General features: G+C 55.3%; 1 protein-coding gene across 4 annotated transcripts in view; it reads right to left on the bottom strand.

Moving 5' to 3' along the window:
- The window catches only part of EPHB2 (EPH receptor B2), a 122,915-nt gene that overhangs the window by 83,116 nt on the left and 26,472 nt on the right, over positions 1-13,327 (bottom strand). For all 4 annotated transcript variants that reach the window (XM_064678705.1, XM_064678706.1, XM_064678707.1 and 1 more), the window contains exon 2: positions 2,097-2,161. In XM_064678705.1, coding sequence (XP_064534775.1) covers positions 2,097-2,161 — 65 coding nt within the window. The remainder of the gene's footprint in view (positions 1-2,096; positions 2,162-13,327) is intronic.

Raw genomic sequence — 13,327 nt, 5'->3', positions numbered from 1 at the left:
TACACATCCTATCACAACACCCAGGGCAGGGCAGCAGCACAGTCCTGACCCAGCACCAGTGCCAGTACCGAGTCCACAGGGAAAATCCTGCAGGAGCAGAGCATTCCCAGCCCCTCGAGTTGCAAATGGCCTCACGAGGGCACCCAGGACTGGAGAGGGAGGCTCAGGAGATGGGAGACAGATTGCTCCTCGCACATCAAGGCTAACAGCCCAACAGAAGGCTGTCAGGGAAGATCCCTAACAGCTCCAACCACTTTGGATTGGCAGTGGCTGCAAATCTGCTGCCATGGCTGGGGGAGGAGAAGAGCATCCTTGCAAAATACAGTGGGAGCATTTGCTTTGTTTTCCAGAAATAAACTTGATGTGGTAGTGGAAAATTGCAGGATCTCCCCCTTTTTTAGGGCACTGGTTGGGAGGGGAGAGAGGGAATCAAGGACAAGGCACAGAGAAGCAATTCCTTCCCCTGCCCTGTCTCTGGCATGGCTCTCCCTCACCTGGGCCACTCCTGACACCCACCTTGTCAGCCACCAAGACCCAGGACCCCCAGTGCTGCTCCATCCCCATCCACACTTGCCCAGCCCCCAGGAAAGGTCAGGACATGAGCCCAGAGAGCTCATCCTTAGTCGAGCAGGAGATGGAATGATGGTCTCCACAGCTTGGGATGAACAGGAGACAGTGGAGACAGGGCCTGGGGGCACCTATGGGTGGTACAGGCAAAAAGCAACAGTTTGGGCTTTGGGGTCTCTGATAACCCCCAAAGAGGAGCACACAGCAGCTTCTCTCTTCCAGGCAATGCTGGCTGCACCCAACCTGGCCAGTCACCCATGGGTGGGATGCCCTGCCTTGTCCTGCCCATGGCTGTGAAGGCACCACAGCATCGCCACCCCCCCTCAAGGGTCCTGCCTGGAGGTGGGGATGTAGGTCCACTGGGGCCACACTGGACTTCTTCATCCTGATGGGGGACACGGGAGCACCCCGGGGTCGAGGCTTAGGACCCCCAGCATCCTCCCACATCCCCGGGGGGCTCCCAACTTCCCTCTTCCCAGCTGGGAGAGAAAGTCACCCCTGCGCACCAGCCCTGCGCTTCCTCGGCGCTTAATTAGAAGCCTCTCCCTTTCTCCTCGTTCTCTAATTAACATGCCGGGAGCTCAAAAGGAGGCAGCAGCACAATAACAGGGGGAGACGGCTTCCAGCCGGCCCGGGCCTCATTAGGCGGGGGCTGGGGAGCGGGAGCAGGGCGTGCTTTACATATGGAAACACCGCAAACAAGAAAGGCTGGGCCGGGAGAGAAAAAGACTTGACCTCTGCTCCCCCCCATTGTGTGCCCATCATCCCCCCTCGGGGGGAAACTGGCCAGGCTGGGGGGGCTCAGGCAACACTGGCTTTATCATGGTGATGGGGCCTGGGGCCGGCAGCACCCGCGCCCCGCTTGACACACTGCTCAGAGCTGGGTTTAATCTCTCCACAAGAGGCTTCTCTTGGCTGTTTCTATTCTGCCAAGTCAGCTCGGGTCTAGGACTTGCTGTCAGCCTGGTGAGGTCCACGGAAACGTCTTCATCCAGCCCCTGTGGAGGGCAGATGGAGGGCAGGATGGAGCCTGAGCCACTGCCACGTACAGGCGTGGGAAGCATCTCCAGGCTTTGGCCAGGCTGGATTGGGCCACCCAAGTGCAAGGGAGCAGGTCTGGGGTGTTGGGCACTGAGGTTGCTGCTGGTCACCACAGCCAGAGCTGGGCAGGATGCTCTGAAGCATCTCAATGACCCACGTAGGACATGGAGGTGGCTCCACTCTGGTTTTCTGTCACGAGTGGAAGGGCCAGGGATCACAGAAACACAGAATACACTGGGTTGGAAGGGATCCACAAAGATGATCCAGTCCAACTGCTGGCCCTGCACACCTCAGAAATCCCACCCTGTCCCTGAGAGTGTTGTCCAAACACTCCTGGAGCTCTGGCAGCATTGGTGCTGTGAGATACTTCAAGTGGCCAAGGCACTCTGCTCACTCTGCTTCAGTGCCTGACTTTTGTTGGGCCAGCCCTCCTATGTTGAAGTGCAGCAGGAGGCCACAGAGCAGCTCTGGAAGTGCTGATGACTTACCCCTGATGGAGGATGCACCGTCCAGCCCAGCTCTGCTGTTGCTGTTGTGGAGTCCATCAGTGTCTCTGCAGGAGGAAGGTGAAACAAGGAGTCATTGTAGGTTGTGAAAGGACTGAAGATGGAAACAGGGGGGAAAAAGCAGAGAGGAGCCAGCCCAGGGCTGCAGGGATGGAGCCCAGCCCACACTGAGCCCTCTGGCCACATCTCTGCCAGGGGGGAGCCAAGTAGTGGTCACTCCACCCATCTGCTCCCCTATCCATTGCCAACTGCTCCCTGGCCCCCATGGAGAATCATGGATTCACAGAACTGGTGAGGTTGGAAAACATCTCCAAGCTCATCAAGTCCAACCATCAGCCCAGCACCAAAACCATGTTCACCATTAAACCATGTCCCCAAGTGCCACATCCACGTGCTTTTGAACTCTTCCAGGGATGAGGACTCCACCACTGCCCTTGGAAGTCTGTTCCAATGCCTCACCACCCTTTCCATGAAGGATTTTCCCCTAATATCCAATCCAAACCTCCCCTGGTGCAACCTGAAGCTATTTCCACTCATCCTGCCGCTTGTTCCCAGGAGCAGAGCTCAACACCCCCCAGCTCCCCCCTCCTGTCAGGGAGTTGCAGGGAGCAAGAAGGTCCTCCCTTGAGCCTCCTGTTCTCCAGGCTGAGCCTCCTCAGCTCCCTCAGCCACTCTTTGTGCTTCAGACCCTTCCCCAGCTCCGCTGCCCTTCTCTGGAAATGCTGCAGCCCCTCAATCTCTTTCTTTTCATGAGGAGCCCTGAATCGACCCTGAGGTGCCTCACCAGTGTGAGGGGCTGGGTCCCTCCACCCAGCTGGACCTTCCTCCTCTGAATCCCAAATCTGGGTACCCCCACTCCAGAGCAGCTCTGCCTCTGCAGTGGAGGAGCAGCCTGAGCAGGGATCCTCCATCACCTCCCAGTTCCCTTCGGAAAACAGGGCATTCTTTCCTCAGCGCTTTGCACAGTCGGCAAATCCTCAGAGATGCAGCAGCACATGTGGAGGAACAGCACTTTTAGGACTTAAAAGTACTAAAAAATTAAACCAATGTTAAAGCTGGTTTTCCAGATGATTTGGGTTGAAATAGGTCAGGTGATGCTACCACAGACAAGTCTTCCGAAGCCAAACAACAGCAAAGCCTCCTCGCCCTCTCTACAGCTCATCACACTTCCAGTACTGGGATTTCTTTCATCCCAAAGAGCTGCAAGTTGGTTTAACTCCACTGGTGGCATAAGAAGAGGTGCTCTTATGGTTATGGCACCCCAATACTTGGGCTAATATGCCCCATCAGAAACATGACCCACTGGACACTCAGAGTCATGGCATCAAGGTTGGAAAAGCCCCCAAGGTCACTGAGTCCAATCATTAACCCAGCACTGCCATGTTCACCACTAAACCATGTCTCTAACCACCACAAGTTTATAACACTTTCAGGGAGTGTTCAGCAGTGTTTTTTGAACACATTTTGGACACTTCCAGGAGTGGTTTCCACAGTCTGAGCATCTCTCCCTCCTCCAGGCCTGCAGCTACAGGCTCATTGCAACACGGGGATTTTTCTGCACCATTCCCAATGTTGACATTTTAAGAAAACAGGACAATATTCCAGAGTTTAGGAAATGGAGTTTAGAAATTCTGCCCAAAGGTCTCACCACCTTTGGTGTGGTGGGAAGGAAGTGTGGTGGGACAGACTGCACAGGGCAGCACACAGCCAGTGATCCTGTGCTGAAACCAAGGCGATGAGCACAGAATAAATTCTGTCCCTCTGCAGGGAGAATGGGAATCTGCCCCTGATTTCAGCACATGCCCTGGGGATGCCAAATGCACTTGTAGGGATGCTGCAGAGCATCCATCCCACACACATGGAGTCACAGAACGGTTGGGGTTGGGAGGGACCTTCAAGACCACCCAGTTCCACCCCCTGCCATGGGCAGGGACACCTTCCACTAGCCCAGGTTGCTCCAAGCCCCGTCCAACCTGGCCTTGGACACTTCCAGGGATGGGGCAGCCACAGTTTCTCTGGGCAACCTGTGCCAGGGCCTCGCCACCCTCACAGGGAAGAATTTCTTCCCAATGTCCCATCCATCCCTGCCCTCTGGCACTGGGAAGCCATTCCCGTTGTCCTATCACTCCAGGCCCTTTTCTCATTCCATCCTCCTGCCATGGGCAGGGTTACCTTCCAGTAGACCATGTTGCTCCAAATCCTGTCCAACCTGGCCTTGAACACTTCCAGGGATGGTCCCACAACAGGCATGGAGAGTTACTGGCTGTAACCAAGTCCTGCTGCTTCTCCCCACCGACAAACCAACCATCCTGCCACAAGCAACCCCAAAAGCATCTCCACCTTCTCCACTTTCACTCCACCGATCAAAAACAAAGGAAGAAAAGTTCAGCCTCGAGTAGACCCATCACTGAAGAGCCAGAGGTGGCTGCTCAGCACACAGAACCTCCCTTCTCCCACTGACACCCCAAAAACTGCCTCGACACCACTGTGCTCCTTGCGCCTGCTCCTGGCAGTAAATCCCTCTCAGGCTGTGGGTTGTTCCTTACTCCTGGTCCCAGCCAGCGGTTTCGAGCTCACAGGAAACCAGGATTTCAAAATTTGGTTTTATTCCAAGAGCAAAAAAAAAAAAAAAAGGCAAGAAATAGATCTCTTCAATTTTTCCCACTAGGAAGAGCTCTGGAAAACAGCTAATCCCGAAACGTTGTGTGGGTCAGACTTGTGAAATTTCTTTTTAAACTGAGTATTTGTTTACTCAGGGCAAAAATGGTGTTTATTTTATCAGAGGACCTGGCTTTTTCATTAAAACACTAGTGGCGTTTGATCTGAAAGGAAAACAACATTTTTCACCCAGTGCTAGCAAGAAGCTCTAAAACACCCCTAAATTTGTTACTTTATCTTAACTAGCAATGACAGTGGTGCACAGTAAGTACATTAATAGCAGCAACTATAATGTAAAAGAAGATATATTCTAAACCATTACAAATAATACCCCAAATAAACCTCATACTTTGAAGCATTTTGCATTTTTAAAAGCCTTTTATTTAATGAAAACTCGGTGCAATGGAAATGTCATGCTCAGTGCACCACAGCTTCCAGCCTCTTATCCTGAGCTGAACAATCCCCTCGGAGCTCTGAATCCACCCTGGCTGGCCCAGGGACAAGGAGGAGAAGAAATTTGCAGGCTTTAAGCAAGTTTTTCCAATGGTCAATTATCTTCTCGTAAAACCCACCAGATATTCCATTAATTTTAGTCTGGATTTACACCATTTGGCTGCCAGCTTTTGGATTTCCTTTTCCTTCTACAAAGACTCTGCTGTCCAAAACCTCCTTTCCCTCTTGTGATGTTCATGGGTGGCAAATGATTCTCCAAGACAGCAAAATTAGCTGAGCTTCCTTCTTCTTCCACCCTAAACCAGGTTCCTGTCTTTGAGGCTCCTGTTTATCAGCCTCCACTGTGTAGGAGGGGTCCCAAGGCCGTGGTCCCCATCACACACAGTTGTAACATTCCAACGTGCCCCTTTTTGTGCAGCTTTTCCACCAGGTTGCTGCCCTGGCTCCCTTTGGAGGTGGGTCAGTGTGTTCCACTGAGCAGTGGGTGCCTGAGTCACAGAGCACTGGGAATAACTGGTCCCTGTGGTTCACAGTGACCCTGGTTTGCCACAGTTTCACACGAGGTGTGATAAAGCCTCAAGCAATGGGAACCCACCACCCTCCCAAGGCAGCTCCTCCACCTGCAGCGTTCCCACTGGGCTGCCCTCAGCCCCTTCCTTGCCCCTTCTGCACCCACAGGGACCTGTGCTGGGCTGCCACAGCCATATCTCCTGGGCCTACCTGGGGCTGCCCCATGTTCATACCCCTCCCTGAGCACCCAACAAGACAAACTCCTGTGCTAGGGACAACAAAGATAGAGCAGGGGAGACCTCCTCACTCTCTACAGCTCCCTGAAAGGAGGTTGCAGCCAGGTGGGGGTTGGTCTCTTTTCCCAGGCAACGATCAGCAAGACAGGAGGGCTGGGTCTCAAGTTGTGCCAGGGGAGGTTTAGGTTGGATATTAGAAAGAATTTCTTTACAGAGAGGGTGGTCAGCCATTGGAATGGGCTGCCCAGGGAAGGGGTGGATTCTCTGTCCCTGGAGATTTTTAAAAAGAGACTGGATGTGGCATCAGTGCCATGGTCTAGTAACTGCAGCGGTGTTGGATCAAGGGTTGGACTTGATGATCTCGGAGGTCCCTTCCAACCCAGCTGATTCTGTGATTCTGTGATTCTGTGACCAATTTCTGGATGGGCAACCCCGAGCCCAGCTGTTAATGCCTCCCCAATCATCTCAGCAGCTTCACTCGCTGTCACAGCCAGTGCTTTCACGGTGCCATCCTGCTGGTTTGGCAGCACCAGATAACAGGGTGAGGGCTGATGCCTCGGCAGCCCCATAAAGACCCTCCTGGCACCCAGGACATGGATCAAGCCCCCGTGGGAGCAGCAGGGGTGGGAGCCTGGCCCTTGGCCCACCTCTGGTGGTTGTGATAGCTGCAGCTCAGCGTGACGATTTCTCCACAGCAGCATTTCCTCAGTGTTGTTGTTTGTGCTCTTCCCTCCCTCATGTTTATCTGCAGCCTCACATGCTGCCCACGGCATTATAAATAAATCTGCAGCTGCTCGAGACCAGCAGACGCGACTCTGGCCCGCTTCCCACTGGGAACTGCTGCTTCCCACGGGATGCTCCGAGATAAGTGCCTGTCCTTTTCACTTTGAAGATGTTCTCAATAAGCAGCCCCGTTGCCGGAGCTGCTGCTGGCTCCGAGGGCATGCCAGGGCTCTGGAGGAACACTTGGCATCCCGAGATGCATCATCACCACCGCGCCACCACCTCCAGATGCTCGACAGCCACGCTGAAACGCCGTCACGCTGATGATCTGCTGTGACAATGACCTGGGAGGGAGTTCCTGTGCTTCTGCTGGGGCTTCCTGCTGCTCAGCCACAAGTGAGATGAGTGTGGGGTTCTCGGCTGCACCAGCTTTTCTCATCTGGCCAGATCAGGACTGAGACTGGTGGGCAGAACTGGGGGGGAGGACACTTCTGGGTGCTGGTAGTGGTGGGACACCAGCACAGGCTGTCCAGGAGTGGGGGTGGAGAGTGGCAGGACCACAGGACAGTGGCAGAGGCTGGAGGTGAAGGGATTAACAGAGGAACTGTGCATGTTGCAGACACACTTCTCTCTGTCCGGAAAAATAACTTCCATGGAGTTTTGCCAATTCAGACCAATTTAGAGCATCTGGTCCTGAGTTTCTCACAAGTCCTGGCAAATCCTTCACATTCACAGGCTCCAAGCTCATCCAGATAAAGAAACAGCTGGACAAATAAATAGCCCCACAGATAGCTGGAGCCTCCACCCTCATTTTTCCACCCACAACTTCTTCCCTTTCCTTTTCACTCCTCACACCAGCTCCTCTCTCAGGGTAGGACACTTGCCAGCATTTCAATCCTGGTACAATATTATCAACACAGGGAGTGATCCTCTCAGGGACCCACGACTGCATCAGCTGTGGTCGGTGCTGGATGGGCAAAGCAGGCAAGAAATTGTCCAGCCCTCTCTGATGGGTTGGGAGAAAAGTCAAAGACACCAGGAGATCATTCCTTGTCACCACGTCCCAGACATAACCCGGAAGCCCACCTAACACACCTCATCAGCTCCAGGCTGGAGGGATGCTCCGTGTCAGAGCCCAGCCAGGTGGAGCGAGACCAGGATCCGCACCGGAGACACCACAGCTTGGGATGAGCTCCTCCATGCAGGAACACGTGCTCCTGGAACCATGTTCCTATCCTGGCCTCAGGCACATCCCCGGCATCCTGGGGCGGGAGGGGTGGCTAATGAGAAACCCGTCTGTCCCCCACCCGAGGAGCCCCCGCCGCAGATCTCTTTACCCTTCCCGAAGTTGAAAGGCCCCTCTCTGCCTCCCGAGCTTTACTGGAGCCTGATTATAATATTTTTGCCAGCACAAGCTGAGAGGGGCTGAGCAAACCTAGTGGCCCTTCCCTGCAGCCCCAAGCTTTGCTTTGCCTGGCCAGGGGCCAGCGGAACAAGCTGAAACCCAATCCCCCCCCTGGCTGAGCCGCTGGCGCGGGAACAGCGCGGTGCATTGTGAGCCGGCGGCTACAGGATATTCTGGATACTTCACTCAGGGATCCACTTAAACTCCAAGAGGGAGAGTGATTGATAGGGAGCAAGAAGAGGCGGTTGACTGAGCTGGGATGGGGAGCGCCCGGAGCTCCAAAGGCCACCCCGAGGGCAGCACAGCAGGTCATGCCCGTGGCCCCGGAGCTGTGGACCCAGCAGAGAGGTATCTGATGCACTTCCCTGAAAAATTAGGTCCAGCCAGTCTCAGAGATCTAAGAATTAGGATGATGTCCATCATCTCCATCCCCCAGAGTACCTCTGACCCACCAGCCAGGCCCCAGGGTGATAGTACATGGAGCAGGGAGGCCTGACCCCAGAGACACCACACAACACTGGCAAGGGAAAGATGTCCCCACTTTTGGGGAGCCATGGGGCTTCCTGAACCTTCAGTTCATCTGGACATCAGCCACACCCACCTGCAAGCCCTGTGAGACAGGAGCCAGCCCAGGAGTCAGCAGGGGACAGTGCTGGGAGCTGGTGGGGCTCAGCAGTGCCCACTGGGACACCCTCACCCAGCTACTGGGTGATCCTCAGCTGCTTGTGACACCTGGGCACAGGTGTCAAACTAAGGGATGGCCCCAACACCCTGCCCTCAGCACAGCAGTTCAGCAGCCCCAGGGAAAACTCCCCCTGCAGTTCCACACCTTGCTGGGGGAAATGCCATGAGCTGGGCTGTGCTCTCCCATTCCCCACCTAAATCCTCCTCCTTCCTGTGACCCTGCACACCCTTCTGACATCACTGGACCCATCCTCAGGGAACCAAACCCGGGGCTGATGCTGCTCTGTAGAAAGAGATCACTGAGGCCCTTGGCTTCCAGCTCTTGGTAGACCAGGAAATAGGGAAAGCAGGGCTTGGAGCAGAGTTGCACCTGGCCCTTGGGCACATGGCCACGCCACTGGGTGAGCCAGGGCTGAGCACCACCATGACCCAAATCCAGCAGCTTCCCAGCTCCTCTTCTGAGCCTGTCCTCTCCCTCTGAAGGCCTCGTGCAGTTGCCCTGCACGGTGCCACCTGCTCCACTGCTGAAAAGCTCAGAACAAAGGGAAGAGCCCAACTCAGCAGTCCCAGGGGTCCTGCAGGTCACCCAAGCACTTGTCCTGCTTTCTAAGCACCCATCAACCCATCCAGGATTGTCCCTCTCACCTGTCTGGCTGGGAAGGGAGCAACAGCCCCAGCTTTCAGCAGGGAATTCTGATTTTGTGACCGTTCAGCCCCTGCTGAAGGAGCAGGTGAGGCTGGACGCGAGGCAGGACCACGCTCCACCCAACTGCCACGTCGTCTCAGTCGTGGCTGCAGATACATCCTGTCTGTTCCAGTTTCCCCACACCATCTGCTCCAGCGGTCAGCAGAAACAGGATAACCCCACCAGGGACTCTGGGAAGCTGCTCCAGCAGCACTGGGACCCACTGGCAGCATCTGTCCCGAAAGGAACCGGGACTTGTAGGTGGTCTGGGTTCAGGGGAGGGCAGGCTGCCAGGAAGAGACAATGCAGATGCCAAATGCCAGCGAGCAGAGGCCCTCCTGCTGCTGCCAGGAATGCAGGAGCCACACAGAGGAGACACAGATGCAGGCGTTTAGCAGCTACTGTCACTGCTAATGACTTGTCCCCGCGGTGGCACCGACCCCACCTTGAGGGTCTCACCCAGTGAGACACCTTGAGGGAGGGAATCCCAGGGTAAAGTGTTGCCCTCACCTGCATCCAGTCTCATCCAGGCCCAGTAAAGACTAAATTCCCTACTAAGCCACCTTCCAAGACAATGGAGCAGTGCCACGTCCCTCCCAAGAGCCTCCAGGTCTCTCTTCCTCGCTGAGGGATGGACACAGGGGTGCTCTGGGAGGGCCTCCATGCCCACGAGCTCCTTCTAGACATGCCCCAAAGGAGCTGGCAGCCTTCACCACGCACTTCCCTGGTCCAACTGAGCCACTAGATAGAGGATGGACCCCAGCTGTCACTGCTGGAGCCCAAACACAAAGCCACTGTCACTGGAGTGCAGCAGCACGTGCTGTGTACAACTCCTGTGTACAGCTCCTGGCTGCAGCAACTGAGGAAAAAGTTGCTTTATAACATAATAACCTGCTCCCACCACCATGCACCAGGGCCACCTGGAACCATGTGTAATGCCCAGGGTGCAGGGCAGCACTGCCCCGTCCCCTTTGATACCCCACAGCCACTCTCCTGTGTCCCAGGTACAGCATCCTGTATTCCCAGCCCCACTGTCCTGTATCCCCAGGCACAGCATCCTGTATTCCCAGCCCCACTGTCCTGTATCCCCAGGCACAGCATCCTGTATTCCCAGCCCCACTGTCCTGTATCCCCAGGCACAGGGGTAAGGTGACCTCAGGAGATTTGGGATGCAGAAGGAAGCCTGGAGGCTGCAGAGCATCACTGGGTAAGGAGCACATGCTTAGCTCTTGGGCAACATCCATCCCTTTCCCCGCTAACCCCTGCCCATCATGGGGCACAGAGGGGACCAGGAGGAGTGACATGAGCCCAGGGCATGGCTTTGTGGCCAGCTCTGCCCCTCGGATGGTGTGTGCAGCCAGTGCCACCTCCCAGCACTGCTGGCACTGAATGAGGGTTTGTCACCCTCCATGGTGGCACGGGCTGCAAGCAACCAGTTCCCAGCAGGCTCTGGAGCCCTGCTCAGCATCCCAATTGAGCTATCCTTAATGGGCTTCAATTTTAATTTGCTTTTATTGGAAGACACAGATGGTGACCCCCCATCCCCCTCCCGGCCTGAACATATACAGGATAATGACATTTACAGGGGAAAGATGTTATCTCCAAACAGCCCAAGCTGCAGCAAAAGCCCCACCACCCCACGATGACACACCCACAGCCCTGGGCCAGGGCCACTCAGTCACCAGTGAGGGGAGGCAGGGTCAGGGCCCAGCAAAGGAGAATTAAAGAGCAGGATGAACCCCTTCCCAGCCAAGCCTGGCAGAGTGACCTTGGTCACCTCTCACATGTCTCTGCAGAGCAGCTGGGGCACTGCCCAGGGTGGAGAGATGCCCAAAGCTGCTGCCCAGCACTGGTGTTCCCCCTGTCCAGAGCCAGCTCCTGCCTGCAGCCCCCACAGCTGCTCCCAGCATCCCTAACTCCAGCCATTCCCCTGCAACAAGTCCAGGTCAGAGCTGCAGGAATGTGCAGGGACAGGCAGGGACAGGCAGTGCTACAGGCACCTGGCTGCCCCCGCTGCAGGGGTCCAGGGTTGGGGTCTCCCAGCAAACAACAAGCATCAAAGAGCCCTTAACTTGTGCCACATGCATCCAAACACTGGTGCCTGGGGATGCTCCTGCTTCTCTGGCACTGCTGGTGACATGTGGAGCCTCCAGACCCCCTTGTGCAACCCCCCAAACCCAGCACGTGGGTGAGCGAGGAGCCCTCCAGCACACGTCTGCTCCATCTCTCTACCTGACATTCCTGCTTTTCCCTGCTGTAACTGACAGGCTGTAAATTTGCTTCTGGATGGCAGCTCCAAGCAGGAATAGCTTGGGAAGAACTGCTGCCCGTTTTTTGCCAAGCCAAAGAGGGACACCCCATACCCTGGGCAATGGGGGGCTTCAGCCTCCAGGCCACAGGAAGCCCCTCCCCAGGACAGATGCAGGAAAATCCCTTCAAGAAGCTTGGCTTCTAGTCCCTCCAAAGGCCAAAGCATCTCCCTGCTGCCATCCTTTTGCTATCTCCAGGGGTTTGCCAGGAATGCAAACCCTCTGTCCCCTCCAGTCCCCCCTTCAGATAAAGCCCCAGCAGCTGCAGGCAGTGGGTATTTTTAGTAAGCTGGAAATGTTTCCCTCCTTGGGAAAACCCCATCTTCCATACCTCACCATGGAGGGGCCTTCCCTCCTTCCCTCTCACACACTAATTCCCCTCACAGGCAGTGGGTTGAACTGAGGGGATCTTCCATCAGTCAGTGCCATCATGCTCCTGCTCACTGGTGGTCCTGCTTGGGCGAGGGATGTGCTGCATCCATCCCTCCCTCCCTTCCATCCATCCATCCCCCCACCAAGCAGCTGCTTTCCATTGGGAAAAAGCATCTCTGGAGCAGGCAGGAGGTGGGCTGTGGGGCCACAAGCAGAGAGAAGCCCCTCTGCCATCACCCACAAGGGCTGCAGCGAGGAACTGGAGGATCAGGGACTGGCACAGGAGTGGGGAATGCCCACGCTGCAGCTCTGCAGACCAGCCTGGAGCAGGTGGCAGCAGCTTATGAACCAGCTGTGCTGCTCATGGGGCTGGAGGAGAGCGCACAGCGGGGTCCAGGCTGCCACTGGAGACCCCAAGGCTCGAGGAGACTCATTTCCATCACAAAACAACTGATGTGAGAAACGGGGCAGGGCAGAGCTCACCTGTGCACTGAGGGTTGCGCAGCTACAGACAACCCTCATCCAGTCCCACGGCTGCGGGAAGAGGTTTTTGCATCCACCAAAAAAGAAACCACACCCGGAGGCGGAAAAAGGGCAATTTCCAAAAGTTGAAAGGGATTATTAGCAAAAATTGATCGGGGCGGGGGGGAGAATGTAAACAAAAACAATGGAGAGTAATTACGGCTCACGGCGGCTTTGCCAAAATCTCATAAATCTGCGATCATAAAAGAAGGCGTCTTGAGTTCAAAATTATCTTGGCTTGGAATAAAAGGAAAAAATTGCAGTAAAAATAAACATATTGTATAAATTAAACCCGGGGGAAGTTGGCAGCAGCGAATTAGCAGCTCTGAGATGCAGACAGTTGCAAAAGGACGTATCAATGAAAAAATCGACTGCCAGGAGACAGAAAAGGGGGGGGGGGAAGGAATTTTTAAATACACCAAAAGCAAACACAACCGGAGCTGTGGAAAGGAGAGCCCACGGGGATGACTGAGTGTGAAGACAGGCAGCAAAGACAGACATCCCAACCAAAACAAGGGCAGGAGGGATGAGCAGTGGTGGCTCTGGGGACCAGCAGTGCCCAGGAGATGCCAAGAGCCACGGACACACCTGAGAGCCCTCGCTGGCAGCCCCGGGTGGCTGCTCACCTTGCCCCATCCAGGAGCCGGGGCTGTGAG

This window comes from Pseudopipra pipra, chromosome 22, assembly GCF_036250125.1.
Source record: "Pseudopipra pipra isolate bDixPip1 chromosome 22, bDixPip1.hap1, whole genome shotgun sequence".
NCBI lineage: Eukaryota > Metazoa > Chordata > Aves > Passeriformes > Pipridae > Pseudopipra > Pseudopipra pipra.
Note: the sequence above shows the minus strand (reverse complement) of the source record. Positions and strands in the feature narration are given on the sequence as shown.